Source organism: Mytilus californianus, unplaced genomic scaffold (assembly GCF_021869535.1).
Source record: "Mytilus californianus isolate M0D057914Y unplaced genomic scaffold, xbMytCali1.0.p SCAF_19, whole genome shotgun sequence".
In the NCBI taxonomy this organism is placed as follows: domain Eukaryota; kingdom Metazoa; phylum Mollusca; class Bivalvia; order Mytilida; family Mytilidae; genus Mytilus; species Mytilus californianus.
Window position 1 is genome coordinate 10,071,303 of NW_026262667.1, and position 25,182 is coordinate 10,096,484.

The window sequence follows — 25,182 nt, forward strand, 5'->3', positions numbered from 1 at the left end:
TGCCATGGCAAAAAAAGAAAAAGAAACAGACAAACAGACAAACAACTGTACACAAAACACAATATAGAAAACTAATGACTTTGCAACAGCTGATACATGATGTAAGACTAAGACATTATTGTCAGCAGATATCACGTGACTGTATATAATTTGAAAAATAGCAAAACATTTTTATCAAAAGAGTAATCTCATTTTCCGCAGGCTTTGGGATCAATTTCAGTAATTGCTTACGTCTTGTAGTTTCACTGACTGCATATTTTAACGTCTATGTTTAGTTTGATGGTAAGTTTTTTACTTTGTAATTACTCATGAATGATGCAATGTTGAGACAGTTGAATACTTAAATAACTAATTTAACCCCACCACAGTTTTACCAAGTGTTATCTCTCTATACCTTATTATATTATCCTTGAAGTTTATTAGTACGGTCGTCTCTATCAAATTAACTAACAATTTTTCTAGACTTCGGGCTTTTAAGGGAATAAGTTTTAATATATTGCGACAGAAATAATCAGTAAATCTAAGAAATAAAGACAATACTGTTGCCAAAAGAAATATAGTAAATCCACATTACGTTTTACAGAAAACAAAAAACAGGATCAGCTGGATCTCGACAAAATAGCAATGAATTCGTCTACCACGGAAATAAAGTAGTTCCTGGTTCACATGTGACGTCCATTGTGTTGCTACGGTAAAATTCGAGAGAAAGTCAGATGCAAAAGAAGACACATTGCAATATTAAAACGTGTATAGAATGAATGGAACATACCTGTGAAAAAATGTGCCACATATAATTTGAAAAGAACATGACACTTGCCCATCATCGAAGGCTGTGTGGTGACTTCCGGTTCTATATTTCATGCTACAATTATATACATTTTGATGGGTTTCTGTCCTTTTTGTTTTTACTTTTTGGTGTATTTATAATAATAAGTAATAGAGAATAAAATCGGAACAGTCGATTACCTACAATGATGATGATGACCTTTCACTCATAATCTTTATAACAGTTAAAGATCGAGATCTCTCTAAAACTAAGATTATAACCGAGACAAAGTAAGTGCTTTTTTGATATTCAACTTTTTTTCGGAAAAATAAGACGAATGGACAACTCAGAACTATAGAACCGATACTTGAATCAATGACTTCAGTTTTTCTTATTGTAAACTTCCCATTGATGAGAAGTAAATATCTCCTAGCCTGTAGTCTTCACTTATATCAGTAGTCATGAGGATATAATAACTAGACCTGTATCTGTAACTCAAAACTACACCGCAAGAAAGACTGAAATCAGCACAGTCGCCATCATACAGTGACTGATCTTTCAAGTGTAACAACATATTATAGTAGATGAACTGCTAGCCCCTCAGGTGCGCCTGAAACCACCTCCAGTTTTTGTTGGGATTCAAGCTGCTCAGTATTTAGTTTTCTATGTGGTGTTAAGTAGACATGTTTGTCTTCTTGACGTGTTTTGGTTTGTTTTTTGCCATGGCGTTGTGAGTTTCTCATCAACTTATGAGTTTTGAATGTCCCCTTGGTATCGTCCGCCCTCTTTATTTCAAGAGACTAGTGGGTATCGATTTTGTAACTGTTGTAATGTTTTCTTAATAGGATATACTTTATATTTTATCATAAAAATTCTACATTTTGAATAAATCTGTCTCCTTTGTTCCTTTAAAGTTTTAAGATCACTTCTGGGAATTTGTTTTCGCGTGATGAAAATGTTCATTTTTTTAATTCTTTTTCTGTATTTGAATAAAAGCTATAGTCTGATAAGTTGTAGTATGTGATGTGTTTTTTATTGAAATCTGTATGTTTTCCATCATTTTACTGAGCTTGGTTGTTGTACAATGGAAAATAGTAAAAGGAAAGTGTATCAATCTATAACATAAAATTACTTCACGCACATGGAAAAATTAAAACCAAAGAAAAATAGATTGTATTGCTAATTGTTCATCTAAAGATACAATAATCCACGAGATTTCAAGACTCATGTGACTATCCACGAGATTTCAAGACTCATGTGACTATCCAATGATTTCAAGACTTATGGCAGTACCTAGTCCAAAATGGGCTTATTGCATATTTTCCAAGCACATACAGATTTTAACGAACGTAATCAATGTATCACTGGTAAATTATTAAGTCAGGGATTTCGTTACCAACAATTACTTAAAACATTTACTAAGTTCTTTCATAGATACAAAGACTAGATTATTAAATTTGGCTGTACCTGTAGAAAACTTATTAAAAATGGTATTTCACATCCTAAATGTTACTGTAATATTGTACTAAAAGTGTGGAAATCACTATGTGATCCGTGTAAACTCATCGAACCTTTAAACAAACCTATTAGTAAAGGTTATCTTATTAATGTTGTAATAAGATCTTTGAATATTGTTTTCATTGGCACTAACATCGATTTTGTCATCAACAAATTAAAACATAACTAAATTTGTATTCTTTTCGAATGGTTTTTTGGGATGTATATATACACATCCACGTTTATTTTCTATTTAGAAATTGTTTTATCTATACATAACATCATATATATTTATTAATCCTAACTACTGCCTGTCATTTATTTTTATTTTGGCATTGCACAAGTCATGTCTTCTTTGACTATCCATGGCGTTAAAACACTAAATCTCTGTCTGGGATGTGTTTTAAATGATTTTAGTCTCTGATGCATGATTTTTTATTATTAATTGTTTTTGGCTTTTAACTAGCTTTCAGTAAATGCGAGTATTCTCAAATCGTACTTTCGTGTTAATTTGACCTGTTGACACAATTTGTAATTCATTTCTGTTATTCAATGTTTACTTATTTTGTGTTATATCTCGTCTTACTATTTTTAACATGCACCACCTTTGATAAGTATTTAGTATGACGAAAACATTTTCACTTCTGTACTCGTACTATGAATAACAAATTTATGTTGTAAAAAATGTTTCTGTACTCCTAACAACAAAATTATTATATTTAAATTAACCTGTGTACGTTACTTTATTTAACGCCATTTTGTCCTAGTTAAAGTTGTCTTTTTGACATTGAAACATCTTTTTTATTTATATTGTGTCATAGATCAAACTTATTCGTTTAGTGTATATTTCCTTGTTTTTGTGTATTGTCTTTTTGATCGAGTTAAGCCATTTCAATTGATATTTTATTGTGTGTCTTTTTATGTTGTAATGTTATACTACTGTTTCAGGTAGGGTGATGGTTGGCGCCTGTTAAAACGTTTAAACCCGCTGAATTTTTATGCACCTGTCCTAAGTCAGGAGCCTGTTTTTCAGTGGTTGTCGTTTGTTGGTGTGGTTTCTCGTTTCTCGTTTTTTATATAGATTTGACCGTTGGTTTTCCTGTTTGAATTGTTTTACACTAGTCTCTTTGGGGCCCTTTATAGCTTGCTGTTCGGTGTGAGCCAAGGCTTCGTGTTGAAGGCCGTACTTTGACCTATAATTGTTTACTTTTTACACATTATGGTTTGGAAAGATAGTTGTCTCATTGGCACTCATACCACATCTTCTTATTTATATGAAAATAAAATTTGTATCAAGTTTATTATGACAGATTTGTTGAAATAACAGTATAAAAGTGTCTTTTTCTATATCTAAGACGACTCAATGTTTGAAAATGGCAGTGCACTATAGAACGTACCTAAATGAAACAAACTTTCTAGAAAAATCAACTCTATTTAACCAACAAAAAATATATACCACAATTAAGTTAACGTGCTCGAAAGAAATGGCATTGAAATTATGAAACAACATCACTTCACCTGTTTATTGTTGAAAGCAAATAATGAGGTGTGGTATGATTTCCGATGAGACAATTACCCACCAGGGACCAAAGGACGAGTGTGTACCATTACACAACACATAGACTGTACATTACTCTATATGTCATGTGATTATCATTTTTGTTGGGTGACTGTCTTAGAGACAGAAAACATCCTGGTTCTAAGACAGAGTTAAAATACCGCTAATGAGTTTAATAAGTGAGAAACTGTAATGAACAAAATGTAAAGATTGATGAATGAAGCCGTTGATTTTGTGAAAGGGATAATTTCAGCCTTGCCAGAGACTACAATTAATTAACCTTATTCTCTATATGTTGGATATATTTTGGGATTCGTACTGTACATTACACATACAAAAATGCCCCCCCCCCCCCCCCCCAAAAAAAAAAAGGTGGGATTTTTTTTTAAATATGACAAAACGATAATAAAGAACTAAAAGGGGAATTAATTGTGGTCTATGGTCGCATGTCTTCCTAATAGCTATGCTGTAGTAGTTATTGTTCTAAAAGAAGAGTAACAAAACGAAGCTTACCCACAACAAATCGTGCCCTATTCACTTTACGTAATATCTTAACTAAAGACATGACTTCCATTACAAATAAATTTGCTTTCTAGAGTAATAAGTTATTAAAAATATGGATCCATTATCGCCTTCAATTGTTTTTATCTAATCAGTTCTGTATTTCGTTTAAGTAATTCCGTTATGGAAATTGATATATCAAATGGCGCTATAAGATTAGTCCGTACTTTTTAATTTTTGTTTTCAATGTGTTTAATGAATCTCTAAACTTCTTAGCTGGTTTATGATTTGTGTGTTGAATCTGAGACTACTATAACACGTGTTATAGTAGTCTCAGGTTGAATACATAAACAAGACAATAATAAGGCGCTATACGATTAGTCCGTACTTTTTATTTTTGTTTTCTCTGTGTTTAATGAATCTCTAAACTTCTTAGCTTGTTTATGATTTGTGTGTTGAATACATAAACAAGACAATAATAAGGCGCTGTAAGATTAGTCCGTACTTTTTATTTTTGTTTTCAATGTGTTTAATGAATCTCTAAATTTCATAGCTTGTTTATGATTTGTGTGTTGAATACATAAAAAAGACAATAATAAGGCGCTGTAAGATTAGTCCGTACTTTTTATTTTTGTTTTCTCTGTGTTCAATGAAACTCTAAACTTCTTAGCTTGTTTATGATTTGTGTGTTGAATACATACACAAGACAATAATAAGGCGCTATACGATTAGTCCGTACTTTTTATTTTTGTTTTCTCTGTGTTCAATGAAACTCTAAACTTCTTAGCTTGTTTATGATTTGTGTGTTGAATACATAAACAAGACAATAATAAGGTTAACAAGTAGATTCAGCGAATCAATTTAAACAATAAGAATTAATTGTGTTTTGCCCTTTCAATTCTTATTTTGGGAAGTCCTCGTCTCCTATAAATAAAAAGAAATGTCCTTGTAATGCAAATAGAAAAACATACTTAATTAAAAGTCAATTCTCTCCTAGAAGTTCTATTGCATCACAATTTGTTCCTACGAACAGAGCTTAGCATTTCTGAATAATACAGAAGTTTTTATCTGAGTGTCAAAACTCTGTACAATGACGAATAATTAATATACAGATAATAGATATATATAGTGTGTGGAACATATTTCAAGTTGATTGTGTATTTAAAAAAAGCAGGGTTTATTTAATTCATATGTAAAGATGTTGATTTTCCTGACCAAAAATCGATCTTCGAAACAACCCAAAATTCACATAGAAAAGGCGAGACAATTATTTTCTTAATACGTTATTTCATACTATAAACTTATAGAACGGATACATATAATCATGTTTATTTCAGTAATGAACCTTTATTGGCGATATAATTGGTCAATAGAATTTATTATTTTCAATTATATACACATAAAACTTAAAAACAACAATATTAATCATATATCAATTGTCCATCCTTACATCAAGCACGTGTCAGTCAGTTTTAGGAATAGACTGTCTATGACTTTTGTAATGAATGGCTATTGCAGATTTTATCGTGACTATTTATTCTCTACAGAATGGTCATAACTTTTATTTTGATTGTGGTTTTTGTCGATCGTAAAAAATAATTTACATTCTTTGGGTTTCTTCTAACGGATGATCGAAAAAAGCGGGTGGCGAGTGGTTAATTGTTCTTTTTTCGCATTAATAAAAATATCGCAATAATTTCTGAATTACAGTACTCAGGTGTTGGTATCAAAATTGAGAATGGAAATGAGGAATATGTCAAAGAGACAACAACCAAACCAAAGAGCACAAAACAGCCCAAGACCACCATTAGTTTGTGATTTTTTCTGCAAACCTGAATCAAAACAACCACACTATATATCAAATCTGTATCGCAACTTTTTTCGTAAATTGCGTTGGAAAAAAATGGCGGAAAGTTGCCTTCACCCAATGATAAAAACTGAATAAAGTCAATAAAAGAATCTTATTTGTCCAAAGTCAGGAGCCTGTAATTCAGTGGTTGTCGTTGGTTGCTGTCTGTCATATTTGTTTTTTGTTTTAGCATAAATGAGATTATTTGACACTTTTCATGTCGGTGTCATCTGCTAAAGTTTGCTTTACGGTATGTGGTTTGAAGGTCGTACAGTGACCTTTCGTTGTTTACATCCTGGTCAGTTGATCTTTGGTTGATACTTGTCAATCAAACCACATCTCGTTATTCTTATATTTGATACTTTAGTTACAGTTCCAAGACAAAGATCCGTATGCTCTTAGATCTTTTGCAACTTTTAAATAATCATTGGTTCATATGAAACTAAGACAAAAACAGAAAATTATACATATAAAAAAGACATGTAATACAACACAGAAACAAACCGAGTAAAACGAACTCGATATTATATAATTGACATTTGTGTGTTTACTAAAACAATGACGAAGATTGTTTTTATTGAAAATGGAGATTGACATTGAAATAGATATCCCCATTCTATATTGGCCATAGCAATCAGGTAAATAGATATCAAAATAATAAAAAAAAAACCAAACAATCCTTTTAACTTTAATTATGCGTGTTATTCATTTAACATACGAATAATTAATATTTGTTTGTTTTATAAAATGTCGCACACTATTTCTGATAGAAACAAATTCAGAAAGACCGATGAAGAAAGAGTAATAAAAAATGTAAAAGAGGATTATTTAATTTGCAGTATCTGTATAGACCAGTTTGTGGATCCACGTGTTTTACCGTGTGGACACAGTTTTTGCTTAACATGTTTAACGGAATATATTGATAAGTCTGCGAACGAAGAAGAATTCGCCTGTCCTATAGATAGACAAAGTATGCAAAAACCTTTTGGAATGAAAGACTCAAAACGATGGGCACAGTACTATCCACCAGCAACCTTTTTACGAACACTTGTTAAAGCTGTTGAAGTCCACGAAGGAACGGTACCAACTTGCAGACGACATCACGGAAGGCCACGTGAGTTTTATTGTGCAACAGATGATGTATTAGTCTGTTCCGAATGTGCAGTGAACGAACATCGATCAGAAAACTGTGACTGCACTACGCTTAATGATATATACAAAAGACGAAAAGACGATATTCAAATACTTCATAGTGCACTCAGTGGTCAGGAATCCTGTGTTCATCAGTTGATAACCGATCAGTATAGATTAAGGGAACTTTTCTTGGAAAGCAAATCGAGTGTCAAGTGTGAACTAGATATGGTCAGAGATCGGTTGTCTGTGTTTTATGAAAGCACTTCACGGGCATTAGATGAATTGTCCGAAGAAATTGACAAATCGGAATTTACTAGATACAATTTAGAAGCTCAGCTAGATTCTTTCTCTAAAGATATTTCAGAAATGAAAGATGAACTAAAAGACCTTAAACCGAGTATTGATTTTATGGACATTTTACAGAGAATAGAATCAAAAGTGGATTATTATGGTTCTGAACTTGAAGACATTTCATCTTTCCTAAAGGAATTTGAAAAATCAGAATGTGCGCGCATAGAATTTGTCCCTAATACTTCTTTCATGGGAATATTAGATGAATATTCTGTTGGATCTATTGTAAACCACAGTGATAATTAATGTTAACACATTTCCCCTTGTTTCTCACTTTCTTCTTTTGTATGTTAATCCTGGATACATGACTTGTATATACTATGCATAAAAGAAGGCTATTATTTATACGGACTATATTATGTCTCACTGTTAATTTATCTATAAATTGTAGCTATTCGTAAAAATAACAACACTAACACAGATTATACTTGTTTACAATAAATAACAACACTAACACAGATTATACTTGTTTACAATAAATAACAACACTAACACAGATAACACAGATTATACTTGTTTACAATAAATAACACAGATTATACTTGTTTACAATAAATAACACAGATAACACAGATTATACTTGTTTACAATAAATAACAACACTAACACAGACTATACTTGTTTACAATAAATAACAACACTAACACAGATAACACAGATTATACTTGTTTACAATAAATAACACAGATAACACAGATGATACTTGTTTACAATAAATAACAACACTAACACAGACTATACTTGTTTACAATAAATAACAACACTAACACAGACTATACTTGTTTACAATAAATAACAACACTAACACAGATTATACTTGTTTACAATAAATAACAACACTAACACAGATTATACTTGTTTACAATAAATAACAACACTAACACAGATTATACTTGTTTGCAATAAATAACAACACTAACACAGATTATACTTGTTTACAATAAATACCAACACTAACACAGATAACACAGATTATACTTGTTTACAATAAATAACACAGATAACACAGATTATACTGGTTTACAATAAATAACACAGATAACACAGATTATACTTGTTTACAATAAATAACAACACTAACACAGACTATACTTGTTTACAATAAATAACAACACTAACACAGACTATACTTGTTTACAATAAATAAACACAACTAACACAGATTATACTTGTTTACAATAAATACCAACACTAACACAGATAACACAGATTATACTTGTTTACAATAAATAACACAGATAACACAGATTATACTTGTTTACAATAAATAACAACACTAACACAGACTATACTTGTTTACAATAAATAACAACACTAACACAGACTATACTTGTTTACAATAAATAACAACACTAACACAGATTATACTTGTTTACAATAAATACCAACACTAACACAGATAACACAGATTATACTTGTTTACAATAAATAACAACACTAACACAGATTATACTTGTTTACAATAAATAACACAGATAACACAGATTATACTTGTTTACAATAAATAACACAGATAACACAGATTATACTTGTTTACAATAAATAACAACACTAACACAGATTATACTTGTTTACAATAAATACCAACACTAACACAGATAACACAGATTATACTTGTTTACAATAAATAACACAGATAACACAGATTATACTGGTTTCCAATCAATAACACAGATAACACAGATTATACTTGTTTACAATAAATAACAACACTAACACAGACTATACTTGTTTACAATAAATAACAACACTAACACAGACTATACTTGTTTACAATAAATAAACACAACTAACACAGATTATACTTGTTTACAATAAATACCAACACTAACACAGATAACACAGATTATACTTGTTTACAATAAATAACACAGATAACACAGATTATACTTGTTTACAATAAATAACAACACTAACACAGACTATACTTGTTTACAATAAATAACAACACTAACACAGACTATACTTGTTTACAATAAATAACAACACTAACACAGATTATACTTGTTTACAATAAATACCAACACTAACACAGATAACACAGATTATACTTGTTTACAATAAATAACACAGATAACACAGATTATACTTGTTTACAATAAATAACAACACTAACACAGATTATACTTGTTTACAATAAATAACAACACTAACACAGATTATACTTGTTTACAATAAATACCAACACTAACACAGATAACACAGATTATACTTGTTTACAATAAATAACAACACTAACACAGATAACACAGATTATACTTGTTTACAATAAATAACACAGATAACACAGATTATACTTGTTTACAATAAATACCAACACTAACACAGATAACACAGATTATACTTGTTTACAATAAATAACACAGATAACACAGATTATACTTGTTTACAATAAATACCAACACTAACACAGATAACACAGATTATACTTGTTTACAATAAATAACACAGATAACACAGATTATACTTGTTTACAATAAATACCAACACTAACACAGATAACACAGATTATACTTGTTTACAATAAATAACACAGATAACACAGATTATACTTGTTTACAATAAATAACAACACTAACACAGATTATACTTGTTTACAATAAATAACAACACTAACACAGATTATACTTGTTTACAATAAATAACACAGATAACACAGATTATACTTGTTTACAATAAATACCAACACTAACACAGATAACACAGATTATACTTGTTTACAATAAATAACACAGATAACACAGATTATACTTGTTTACAATAAATACCAACACTAACACAGATAACACAGATTATACTTGTTTACAATAAATAACACAGATAACACAGATTATACTTGTTTACAATAAATACCAACACTAACACAGATAACACAGATTATACTTGTTTACAATAAATAACACAGATAACACAGATTATACTTGTTTACAATAAATAACAACACTAACACAGATTATACTTGTTTACAATAAATAACAACACTAACACAGATTATACTTGTTTACAATAAATAACACAGATAACACAGATTATACTTGTTTACAATAAATACCAACACTAACACAGATAACACAGATTATACTTGTTTACAATAAATAACACAGATAACACAGATTATACTTGTTTACAATAAATAACACAGATAACACAGATTATACTTGTTTACAATAAATACCAACACTAACACAGATAACACAGATTATACTTGTTTACAATAAATAACACAGATAACACAGATTATACTTGTTTACAATAAATACCAACACTAACACAGATAACACAGATTATACTTGTTTACAATAAATAACACAGATAACACAGATTATACTTGTTTACAATAAATACCAACACTAACACAGATAACACAGATTATACTTGTTTACAATAAATAACACAGATAACACAGATTATACTTGTTTACAATAAATAACAAAATGATACCAATCAAGTATTACGCAGTAGAATTGAATGAATATTTTTGAAAAATATCGAAATAATTGAAAACAGTCACTGTGTAGAACTGAATTAATTCTGCTCAACTAAACAAATAGAAAAATAAGAACTTTATTAAATTTTGCTGAAACATTGAACCAACATCAGATATTTAAAAACATGTACAAAATATGTGAAGCGCGTTTGAATGGCAGGGTTATTTTTATTTTTAAATTCATAATATTTGTTTATGTTTTACTTTTCGATGCACGTATTGTTCATAACTGTCATGGTAAAACAACAATTATTACAGACTCTGAAGTACAGTAGTAAGACAATTCTGGTTGCATTTTGGTATTGTTGCTGCTCAACTGCTTAATAAGAAATAATAGATATAATTATAAGTCGCTGGACGCTTAAATACCTTTCTTAGAACGTCATGAATACAATATTCCGACAAAGGTTTATAAGGCATCTAATCAGAATTGTCAAAAATATCTGCATAATATATTAAGTGTGATTGAATATATTTCTATTTCCTGTCCTATTCTATACACTTCTTTCTTCGTGGCAATTCAGTTTTGCTGAGGTGAAGAAATCTAGTCGTGTTGATACATTAACGGTATCGATTTTTCTGCACCAGATACGCATTTCGACAATCAATTTCTCTTCAGTGATTCTCCAGGTCAACATATTTGGAAAAACAAACATTTATACTAACGTTGAATAGCTGATAAAACCACATTGAGAGCTAACTGTAAATACACAAACATGTCCAGTGAGAAGTTTAATCAACTGTTCCATGTTCGGATGGTTCATCGCTTTGGAATGTTGTAGAAATATCTACAACTATGAAGTCCCTAGATAGCCTCTTGAATGGCAAAAAGTCTTGTCATGTTCAAATTCAAGGATTAATGTTGACGAAGTTCTGCCCAATAGTATTAAAACAGCAAAACGTTCATTTTTAAAAGAATGGGGGTATTTTATATTGTCTTTCCATCAAGTACCACTGTTTTTATTCATTTTGAAAAGACGATGAAGTATTCTTAATTTCAATCTTGTTTTGCTAGTTGTAGTAATATAAACCAGTTGTAAACTATGATAACAATTTCATGCGTTAGATACATGCTAAAGGTAGTAAAAGAATGTAGACTTTACTTCTCAAACTATCAATCTGGTTATCGAATTTAACATTTCAAAAGTTACTTTATATATATCAAGATTGGAAACAATGAAATTAAATGCTCTTGGAGAGCGTTTTGTATTGGTACGACTTGACAACGCATTAAACAAAGTTGTTGTTGTTTGATGTACTGTACCAAAAAGCTCAAAATTGTGGTTACAAATTCCTACAACCGCCAATGAAAAAAAGATAGTAGATAAACGCGTTTAAAGAACGACAGAACTTACAACTGCTTCTGAACATTGCAGGGTTCCACTATGTATTTGCTGCCTATATTAAACAAGAACCTTACATTTTTTTATATATAATTACATCTGCATGGTATATTTTCAACTGCAATTAATAAATTTTTTTCTGATTTATATCAGTTGAAGTAATTACTACCATGCGTATCTATATTACAATTCCTTTTTAGTAATAACACTTGGAAAACACTATTTAAGGCCCATTGTCACTATCAAAGTTTTCTTGGTCAAAGTTATTGATAAATCTTTTGTAGTAAAACCGTCAAAGAACACTTTGATCAAAAACTATGAAGGATTTTGATGGAAAAGAATCTCATTCTGTTTTTCTTGAATCTTGGACGGACTTATCCAGGCCACGTGATGATTAGATCTGTAGATATGACTTATCCAGGCCACGTGATGATTAGATCTGTAGATATGACTTATCCAGGCCACATGATGATTAGATCTGTAGATATGACTTATCCAGGCCACGTGATGATTAGATCTGTAGATATGACTTATCCAGGCCACATGATGATTAGATCTGTAGATATGACTTATCCAGGCCACAAAGTCATGATGATTAGATCTGTAGATATGACTTATCCAGGCCACATGATGATTAGATCTGTAGATATGACTTATCCAGGCCACGTGATGATTAGATCTGTAGATATGACTTATCCAGGCCACGTGATGATTAGATCTGTAGATATGACTTATCCAGGCCACATGATGATTAGATCTGTAGATATGACTTATCCAGGCCACATGATGATTAGATCTGTAGATATGACTTATCCAGGCCACATGATGATTAGATCTGTAGATATGACTTATCCAGGCCACATGATGATTAGATCTGTAGATATGACTTATCCAGGCCACATGATGATAAGATCTGTAGATATGACTTATCCAGGCCACATGATGATTAGATCTGTAGATATGACTTATCCAGGCCACATGATGATTAGACCTGTAGATATGACTTATCCAGGCCACATGATGATTAGATCTGTAGATATGACTTATCCAGGCCACATGATGATTAGATCTGTAGATATTTCAATCGACATATTCTCTAAATAATTCATTTTTCTTAGCATATCAATGCAATTTGTTCACAGGAAGTTAGTTTCGCTTAATCCAACGTTTTAGCGTCCGTCCTTCTCGAAATATTTGAAATTGTTCCGGTAATCTTTCTGACAAACTGGACGTTATTTCCTTTCATATAGTTACTTCGTTTCCTTGATACTGGTGTTTAAACATAACCTTCATAATGGTTGTCTTAACCGATTTGTTTAATTGCCACCACAGTCAAGAAGCAGCGGAGATAATGTTTTCTGTACGTTGAACATAATGTCTAAGTTATATAGTCTCAACAACCATAATTCGAAGAATCTTGATACTCGACACAAAACACTTAAAATGGAGTCTAATTTTGTATATTTGTCATAAGGGCATAATTATTGCGAATTTCGTGGTAATAGCTTCTAAAATATCAAGGATAAAAAATTGAAACTTTAAATCACAAGTCACGTCTCTGCTTATTTAAATCTCTAAATTAACCTAATATAAATGCATTGTTATGTATCAACAAATAAATGATTCACCTAGAGGCGAAAAAGTAGCTGGTCGACTTTATATTATGTCGTCGTAAATAAAACAAATATTTCTCTAGCCATTTTTTGCATTTATTTCGTTAAGTTACTATACATCTTTGCCTTTTTTTTTTCTTTTTTTTTTTTTTTTTCTTTTAGTTCTTTTTTTTTTGTGACAATTGTAAATCAAGAAAAGAGCTTTGGACTCACACATTTTCACAGTGTTATTTTATCTTATTATCTGTATATCTAATAATGATTTTTTTCGTAAAAAAGTATAACAAAAATATCGAACTCCAATTAAGGTAAATTCAAAAAGGGGAGGTCCATAAAAACTGTTTATTTCTATGTATATTAATTTTCACATTGTAAAATGTATTGTATCGAGTTTTTTTTTTTTTTAATATTTATATATTTGTATGTGGTTTGTATGTTATTAAAGTCGAATCAAACTAAACCTACACAAACAACTTTTTTTATTTTTTACATCTCAATTAATTCGTATTCTAAAGCAAGATGTCTGATCATAAGTTTTTTTTCTAAATGTCATATTGTGAAATCTGAAATCTTATGGGTCTTTTGTGTGTTTTAGAAAAGCCATTTAATCAATAATCGCTGATTTACGGGAACAATTTTGGGCACGTGGGTTGCCACTACGTAATTGAAAGTACTTTTACTATAATAACAACTGTATTTTAGTATACTTCTAGTGTAACTGCACGTATTTAAGACGTTTTGATAATTCGGAATTAATATGCGTCTTCCCGGAAAGAAAGAAAATTAGAGCAATGATCTTCGTCACGATCCATTAATTGTAGATATGATAGAACAAAAAGTTCGTCAAATAAAAAAAATGAATAATTTCTGTCACGAACGTCACTTCACCCACAAATATGGTGTGACAAACAATCACTTGGTTGACATGAATTACTGTCGATATGGTCATAATTATTGTTAATTAACTGTTTACAAAACTTTGAATTTTTCGAAATACTAAGGATTTTTCTTCCAAGGAATAAAATACCTTAGCTGTATTTGGCAAAACCTTTCGGATTTTAGGTCCTTTATGCTCTTTAACTGCTTACTTTATTTGACCTTTTTAACTTTTATGATTCGAGCGTCACTGATGAGTCTTTTGAAGACGAAACGCGCGTCTGGCGTGCAGCTGGAAATTTCGAATCCTGATATTGATGATCTATGTTGAGTTTGTTTGGTTCTTATTAAAATACAAGGATGCACACATAAAAGCTCTCTAGGGATTGTCTTCCTGTTCGAAAAATAGAACTAAATCATTTTTCGGCTTTATTTATTTCTTCGCTTCATATTATTTGACAAAGAGAGACTGCAATGCAAGTATATCATCGCACACACTGAGTAATTTCACGGAAATGACGTCATAAAAAAGAATAGAAAATAATGTTTCAACGTATTTAAAAAGCGGCAAAAATCACCAGGTTTTACGTTGATCAATTGATATATAAGCAATCGACCAAAGATCAAATATCATCACTTTAGAATAAACTTGTGTCTTTGGATTGATATTTTCTTCCGGAATTCTATAAATATCCCTAAAATTATTACCTAAACACTTTCATGATGTAATATCTTAATGTGTCTTATTTTATGTACATTAATTATTAAAATGACACATCAAAATATCGATAAAGTTTTAATAACCTTATATTGTCTCAGAAATATTAAATTCATGAATGTTCATTATTTCCGCATGATGTTTACTAGTGCCATAAATAATTGTTATCACAAATGATAAAGAATTTATAACATTTTATACTAGTCATTAGTACACACTTAGATCCAAATATAAATAACGAAGAATTAATGATAGATTCATTTTCACAAAATATATTCCGTAAAGATCGTAATAATGCCGGAGGAGGCTTACTCATTTATACAAAAGATGATATATCAGTCACCAGAAACGGTGTACTCGAAAACCACATTCACGAAACTATCTGGGTGGCGATCAGAGGAAAAGGTCAAACTTTTTTTATTATGTTGTACTTATCGACCGGAATGGTCAGGTGTTGAATATTGGACACGACTAAATCATACTATTGAACTTGGTTATCAGATTACAGAAAACATTGTGATTTCTGGAGACTTGAATTCAGATTTATTTTCGTATAATAATAATAAGTTATATGATAAGATTCATCAATTTAATTTTAAAAATGTAATTAATAAACCTACAAGGGTAACTGATCACAGTAGTTCTTTGCTTGGTCCGATCATATTAAGTGATGCTATACAATTTTCTTTTTCTGATGTACTGAATGTACCTGCTGACATCAGTGATCACGATGCCTCTGTTATTTTTTTACAATGTCCAAAGTCCGTAACAAAGTCGTTTAAACGGGAAATATGGTTTTATGAAAAAACAGATGTTGATAAGTTTTCAAATATGTTGAATGCAGTTGAATGGAATGAACTCTTTTCCAATGTTGAGGAAGTAGACGAAATGGTCACTATATTCACTGCGAAAATCCTCAACATTGCAAGAGAGAGCATTCCAACCAAAATAGTAACTATACGTGGCAATGACAAACACTGGTTTAACAGTAATATCAGAAAAGCAATTCGAATAAGGGATAGATTACGAAAAAAATCAATTAAATCTAAAGAAGAAACGGATATATGAAGAAAGAAGCGAAAGAAAATTTTGAGAAAAACTTAGAAAATATTATACTAGATAACGCTTCCGATTCTAAGACTTATTGGAAAATAATGAAGATGCTGATTAAGCCAAATAGAGGTTCTAATAACGTACCCCCATTAAAAAATATTCTTAATGATGAACGTTTCGAGTTGTTCGCCGATGGAGACGACGAGAAATGCGACATTCTTAATAAGTATTTTTGTTTTATTTCATTGCTAGCAGAAGTTGATGCTCAATAACCCGATTTCGACAAAAAAACTAACGATTTATTGAATGATATAGTGATTAGTATTGTGAAATTGTTGACATTATAAAAACTATAAATCCTAAAAAAGCGTCAGGCCCGGATGTCATTAGTCATAAGATGCTTAAAATTTGTCCCGAAAAAATTGCATTTCCATTATGTATAATATTTAATAAATCCTTGCAGCAGTGCAAGTATCCATCCAGCTGGAAAATTGCAAATGTTATAGCCTTATTTAAAAAGGGGGATAGTTCATTACCTTCCAATGATGCTAAATGGAATGTCCACGTTGATAATATTATCTTAAGCACATCTAAACATATACATATGCTAAGGAAGTTGAAATATAAACTGAGCAGAAAAAATTTAGAAAAACTCTATTTAGTTTTTATAAGACCTTTATTTGAGTATGCCAGTGAAGTTTGGGATAATATTGGGGTAGGTTATATCAATAAACTGGAGCAATTACAGCTCCAAGCTGCTAGAATAGTTACGAGGTTACCTATATTCACAAGCTCAAGGGTTATTTATGAAGAACTTGGATGGGAAACATTAGCTGAAAGAAGAGAGAGAAGAAAAATTCAAATGTTTTATAATATTAAAAAAAATAATGTTCCAGAATATTTGAAAAATTTAATTCCCCCAAAAATCCAAAGTATGACGGTCTATCCTCTACGCAATGGAAATGACATCATCATTCCATTCTGCAGACTAGCATTGACTAATGATTCATTTATTCCATCAACCATACGTCTTTGGAATAAACTTGATGATTCAACTCGTGATGCGGAATCAATAAATAAATTTAAAACTGAACTAAAAAAACTTTACCCTCAGAGTAACATATTTGTACCGAAGCAATATGAGTTTGGAATTCGAAAACTGAATATTATTCTAACCCAACTTCGATGTTTTGCATCATCCTTAAACTATGATCTATATAGGGTCAATATTATTGCTGACCCTTCTTGCCGCTGTGGTGTTAATCGTGAAGATTCCTATCATTTCTTTTTTAAATGTATATTATATTCAGACATACGAAATAAAATGTTTGAAAGTCTGCACTGGCTTCCAAATGATTGTAAAATTAACATAGAACTACTAACCTCGGGTAGTTATCTTCTTTCTCTAGAGCAAAACCAAACCATTTTCAAAAATGTCTTTGAGTTTATTAAAAGTTCGGAAAGATTTCTAATTGTCTAGATAGCACACCATGATCGCACACACATCATCATCGAAGTAAACGTCTTCCTTTTTTTCTTTTTTTTTTGTATTTTTTATGTTAAATTTGTATTTTATTTTTTGTTTTTGTTTTCTAAATATTCATTTATTTATTTTTATATATTTATTTTTTTCTGTATTATTGTTTTCTTTCTGTCTTCACTTTTCTGTCTTTTGACATAAATCCATATATATATATATATATATTAAATAGATATACCAGTCTATACATGCATGCTCATACATATATTTTGTATTATATTGCTATAAATGTTAAATGGAGAAGACTTCATAAGTCTGTTTGACTTGTGTCTTATCCAATTTGTACTTGAACAAATAAAATATGTTTAAACTTAACTAGTCATTAAATTAATTTGAATTTTCATCAATTGTTAATGTGGTATTTTACGGTAAATAAACTCATCATAGATACCAGGATTGAAATTTTATATTTACGCCAGACGCGCGTTTCGTCGACAAAAGACTCATCAGTGACGCTCGAATAAAAAAATGTTGAAAAGGCCAAATAAAGTACGAAGTTGAAGAGCATTGAGACCAAAAATTCCTAAAATTTTTGCCAAATACAGCTAAGGTGATCTATTCCTGAGGTAGAAAAGCCTTAGTATTTCAAAAATTCTAAGTTTTGTTAACAGTTTATTTATAATTATGAACATATCAATGATAACTCAAGTCAACACAGAAGTGCTGACTACTTGGCTGGTGATACCCTCGGGGAATTAAAACTCCACCAGCAGTGGCATCGACCCAGTGGTTGTAAATAAACTCATCATAGACACCAGGATGATATTTTATATTTACGACTGGCGCGTTTCGTCTACAAAAGACTCATCAGTGACGCTCGAATCATAAAATGTTAAAAAGGCCAAATAAAGTACGAAGTTGAAGAGCGTTGAGGACCAAAAATTCCTAAAAGTTTTGCCAAATACAGCTAAAGTAATCTATTCCTGAGGTAGAAAAGCCTTAGTATTTCAAAAATATACTAATTGCGAGTTAACAGCACTCTCTTTACATAGCACTAAATATAATCGAACACTGCAAACGTACTTATTCATTTGTACATACCGCTCCACCACTGACTCGCCTTTTTCTTATTATGGAAACTACATTTTTGAAGTTGCCTTTTTTGATTATATATTGCCTTATCTGGATTTCTATGAATGTTGTAAATCTTCAGACGTGTAGAATCACTTAAGGGTAGTATAAGAATTTTTTGGCAATCTAAAGTAGTATATCTTCGTATGTGTGTGTGTCTGTGAGTAACGGGGGATATGACATCAATAGTTTAAAATTTTTAGTTAGTTTTGAGCAACTCAATGCTAACCCAAACTGTTTCATGTGTATATAGTTGTGTAACATTACATATGTTAATATATTTCATCTTAGTGATATCTATTGTACTGTTATTTAGAGCTTATAAGGAAATAAGGAGATGCGATCAGGACCTTTGAATGCACTTAATCCACTTAAGACCACAGGACTGGGTAGTGAACTATTGAAGGTCACCGTAAGGCCTTCCCTTCAAGAAAGACCAAAACTCAAACCGTTAAAAAGTTTGAGGATGAAAAATAAAGGCAACAGTAGTTTATCGATGTTCAAATCTCATAAATAGATGAAGAGGACAAATCAAGATAACAAATAGATGAAGAGGACAAATCAAGATAACAAATAGATGAAGATGACAAATCAAGATAACAAATAGATGAAGAGGACAAATCAAGATAACAAATAAAATCTCATAAATAGATGAAGAGGACAAATCAAGATAACAAATAAAATCTCATAAATAGATGAAGAGGACAAATCAAGATAACAAATAAAATCTCATAAATAGATGAAGAGGACAAATCAAGATAACAAATAAAATCTCATAAATAGATGAAGAGGACAAATCAAGACAACAAATAAATCAAATCTCATAAACAGATGAAGAGGACAAATCAAGACAACAAATAAATCAAATCTCATAAACAGATGAGGAGGACAAATCAAGATAACAAATAAAAACTGGGCAAATGTCAAATAGATCAAAAGAAAGTGTTGATTAATTCTTTTTCACATGGCAATTCTTTTTTTGCCCCAAGATGACATTGTTTTAGCCAAGTTTATTGTAAATCAACGATTTTAATACGTATGAACTACAATATCAGCAAAACACTGATTTTGATAACTATTAGTGATGTTACGAGTGAAGTTCCGTTTGATGTAGACTTATTGAAAACCCTTTAAATATTACTGTTAAACGGAACAATTCTGTCAACTGCATTTAATAACAGTGTTTAATTAGTACTTGACTCTGTACGTTTCTAAGGAGTCACTATGGCCGAGTTGTCCGTGTAGTTCAAATACTGTATCACTACCCTGTCAACACTGAGGTTGAGAGTTCGAATCCCGCACGTTGCAGGTGCGTTAGACTACAATCATTATTGACTAGAATGGCTAGTTTTCCTACCGATGGTCGTTGTTTCTCTCCGGGCACTAATAAGAACTGGCTGCAACGAAATAACCAATAGAGCTGAAAGTGGCGTTAAACACCAATAAATCAATCAATTAATCTACGTCTAAATTGTTTAAGTCATAAATTAGTAGAAATAATTGCCATTTGTGGGTTGCCATGAAGAGTGTTTGAAGAACAACATTAATCATATAATGTTTTCACATTAACTTCCAGTTTTGTGAATACTTATAGTGGGGATATCTCACAGTTCAACTTGCTTTATCTTATCTAATTGGGAAAGGATACCAGTAGGTCTTGGATTTTGACAAATAACATATTTTATTCCACAACAGTCTAAAAATGTTACGATATATTATCAAGCTTTGAGAATTTCGTGCACGTGAGCAAATAGTATGCACATATAATGGGAAATAAGTAAGGTTAAATTAATATTTTTATGTGAAACTGCCTATATAGAATAATTTGTAAGGTATTATAGCTATTTGAATGATATCACTTGTCTAACAACGACAATAGCATCAGATAACCCAAGAGCCCATTGTGCTCGAGTTAAAGAGAAACCTTTTATAGAATACTCCGGCGGTGGTGAAATATGAACGATATTCACTGATGTAAGAGACATATGAAAATGCAATCGCTACCAACAAATCAAAATCTAGTATACTTATAAAAAGTAAATAAATGAGGAAATATTTGTATCTTTAAACATACAATAGTGTAGTTTAGAATGTAACATGTAGAAAACATACATATGTGATTGCTGATGTGGTCTTGTCGTCTTATTTAAGTAAACCCAATTGTTTGTCATTAAGTTGACAGTTCTTTTAGATGGAAGTGCAAGCAAAGGATGTCTTTAGCATTATCAATAGAAAGTTTAATGACTACTTTAATCCTTATCATAAACAAAGCTGAATAAAATGCCTTTTTTATTTATGTTTACTTCATCGACGAACGTTACCTCTACAATGTAACGATAAGTGATTTGAAGGGAAATTATTATCCTTAAGGATATCACGAAAGTCTCTGTTATGGAGAAATAAAAAGTATGAAGATATCAGAGAGGTAATTATAAATCATAATTTGAAAAAGAAAAGTCATCAAGAAACAACGACGAATTATTATAAAAAGCGGTGTTTCTTTGTTGTTTGGTTTGATAGATGGGTGTAGGGCTTTCGTGTTAAGAAATTACACCACAACGCCTATTTTCAATTTCCATAACTAAAGGGAAAAAGTGTATAAACCAACACAAATCTACAAAAAATTACACAAAAACCAAAACTAAAGATTGATCAACGAGAATTGCCATAACCTAAGGATGAATTTGTATGTTCCGGAAGATCAATCAGTTCCTACAGTAGTAGTAACCTAGGTCGTATTGCATACAACAACTAAGAATCCCGCCATTAGTTGAGTTTGATAATAAGTTGTACTCGGTGTTAAACAAGTAAAAATACGAGATCTTGACTGTGACAATTTAGCGATATTGGCCACCTGTGACAAAGATATTACGCACCGGTCGATCATATCATAAAACTTTAAGAACCATTGGTTAAGCAATTATATTGTAAGCAGCAAACCTCCACCAATAGGAAAATCAAGTCATGTGGTGGCCGTGATATCGTGCTTCTGACAAATGAAAGATATCCGTGACCATCTGTGACACATATATTCCATTACGGTTGATTATGCTTTAAAGGCGCCGATTAAACTTCTAAAGCGATATTTTAAACTGTAGAATATAAATTCTTGGTATTCTTGGTATCTTAGTTTTCTGGTAACAACAAACCATTATCAAATTTTGATAGGAAAACAAGTTCTTAAATTTCTCATTAAATGTGAGAAGTACATAACTCTGTTTAGAGATGCCATATGGATAATTACTTTGAACTGACGATCTATATTATACTAGGTAATTTGGTAATGATATAAATGAAGTAAGTCATATCTTCTCTGGTAAGTTTTAGTTTCAATCGACCCTCACGGTCAAATGCTGTTTTAAGTCAAAATCTGGTATTCGTTAATTTTGTTTTGCATAGTTTACAAATTCTACAATGGCTTTCAATTGTCATTCATGTGCACGATATGTGAAACCATTTTTTTTTCTACTAACGTTAAGCATCAGTAATTCACATTCTTGCCGATATGGAAAATATGTGATCATGGAAGTGTTCCACTTGTAGCTGCTTCAATCCCAACCTCTTTTAGTCATTTGAAACATCACTGACTGTAACTTATGAACACAGTGTTACTTGCCATGAACAACACGATGGATGACACTTGTGGTGTATGAACTACTAACCTGTGTTGATCCCTATTTTGTTTTGAAGTGGTTCGTGTTATTTTTGCCTTAGTTTTCAGTGTTGTTTTTCGTATCTTTTAATATCTGCGTTGTTTCTATGGGACATTAACAAATACACTATTGTGTTATGCGCGGTCCCATTACGAATCAACACTTTTTTGCATATGTTACACGGCTGGAATCACAAGACGCCTTCTGACCACTTTATTTTTACCCCGGTTATTAACGGTATTCGAGTTACTCAATCTTAAGTGTTCTATGAAGTGTTTAGTGGACGGTTGTTTGTATTTTCCTCGATTTCATTTATTGATTGTTTCTTTTCGACTTACGGATCTTGTTTTCCCTTTCTATCTTCTACATCTTATTTCAAATGTAAGGTGCTGAAAATGTAATATGAATAGATTCATGGAAAACAATAATACTCGATATACAACGACAGCCACACATCGAGGATGTAACAATGTGTTTGTGCACAAAGACGGCAAACTTATGGGAAATGGTGTCGCTTAGATGCGCTACGCCAGGGGTAAAATTTTAACGAAAATAAGGTGTATTCATGGTAAAAACGAATCGAAAACACAGACTGGCATAAACGTTTTTTTTAAATATGACAAATAATTAACTTGCAGCAAGTATATATGATTGTGTTCTGATCCGTGGAAACTTAAGTGCATGAATGAAGTACATTACGTAATTTATACCTTCTATCCTGACCTGGAATCCAAAACTAAATTATCACTTTTTTTAAACCGATTACTGTAGATATCATAGCGGTTTTTCTGCATAGGATGACAATTACTGAATTTTAAACATTCAAATCAAATACGTTGACACGTAATGGATTTTGAAACCGTTTGTAAAATTAATGAAATAAGTTTGATGTATAAATAACGACGTTGATAAGATCATGATGTCAACACTAACGAGTTAGATACTAAGTTTGTCAGTAGAAAAAGTCATGCTTAAAATTCCGAAACTTAAACAAAAACGACAATTAATTTACTTTTACCTAATAATTAAAGTCTATAAATTGTGCTGAATGCGATTATCTTATGTCTATTGTACTTTACTTTCTTATCGTTAACATGATAAAAGGTCAATGGAACTGAAATATCGCATAATGTTATTCTTGCTTCAGTTTGAAAGCATATTATTGTAATTTACAGAACAAACCAATAAAGACTATAGTCACAGATATACAAATAAAGGTTGGGAATTTAAATCATTATCGTCTACATGTTCTATTGGAATCACCATTATTTTGTTGATGGATACTTAAAACAATTAGCAATAAAACAGGATTATTCCTATATTTTGTCTTAGTGAATATAAATAAGAAGATGTGGTATGAGTACCAATGAGACAACTCTCCATCCAAGTCACAATGTATAAAACGTTAACATGTGTCCCTTTTATGGACGCTTACTTCTTTGTTAACATAATTAAAAAAAAACTACCTCAATGAAAAATTTTTTCTTCTTCTGTCAACTATCTACGTTTATGTGACACACGAGTTTACCCTAGTTTTGTTCTAAAATTTTCGTTACTAGCCTTAATCTCAATTTTACCGAGATATACATGCAATAGGACGATGGAAATCTCCAGTCGTTATACTAGATATTGATGAGTACTTGCATCTCATATATCCCGGTCGACATCTATAACAGGACCTACTTATTGTATGTATTGTTTATATGTTCTCTTTTTTAATATGCATGAAACATTTGTCACATGACGTTAAGCAAACAACAATTAATCAATCAATCAACTATCCCATTTATAATATAGATCGTCAGTTCAAAGTATTCTCATTTTCATCGTGTTACTACTACATAATTACACAGTGTTTCAATTAAAGCATTATCAATTAAAAGAATGTCAAGCTGATGGAATCCGCTAGCTTCGAATATACATTTATTCAAAATAGTGATGCCTTACAACATATACATTGGTTAAACTTCTGTCATCTTTACAACGAAAAAAATAATACAATGTTTAAGACGGTCAAAATCGGAGTAATCGTCGCTAGCCAAGGATTGCGATCCAGTCCCCTCCTCTCCACCCTTAGCAGATCAAGCCAACATTTGTGATTACAATGCTGCGCCATCTACCGGTAGACAAAAGTCACGGCCATTCCGACTTCATCATTCTTGACCAATGGTA

At 31.1% G+C, this 25,182-nt stretch overlaps 2 protein-coding genes across 6 annotated transcripts in view; both read left to right on the top strand.

Moving 5' to 3' along the window:
• LOC127727247 (40S ribosomal protein S21-like) overlaps window positions 1–25,182 on the top strand; it is a 1,096,693-nt gene that overhangs the window by 917,642 nt on the left and 153,869 nt on the right. The gene's annotated exons all lie outside the window — the stretch shown is intronic.
• LOC127727244 (tripartite motif-containing protein 59-like) lies at window positions 6,878–8,148 on the top strand. Its single transcript, XM_052234726.1, has one exon. The coding sequence runs from the start codon at window positions 6,919–6,921 to the stop codon at window positions 7,900–7,902; it is 984 nt and encodes a 327-aa protein (XP_052090686.1). The 5' UTR covers window positions 6,878–6,918; the 3' UTR covers window positions 7,903–8,148.

Bases quoted from the DNA above. Each gene is read 5' to 3' on its own strand.
- LOC127727244 (XM_052234726.1), top strand. From the start codon at position 6,919: ATGTCGCACACTATTTCTGATAGAAACAAATTCAGAAAGACCGATGAA.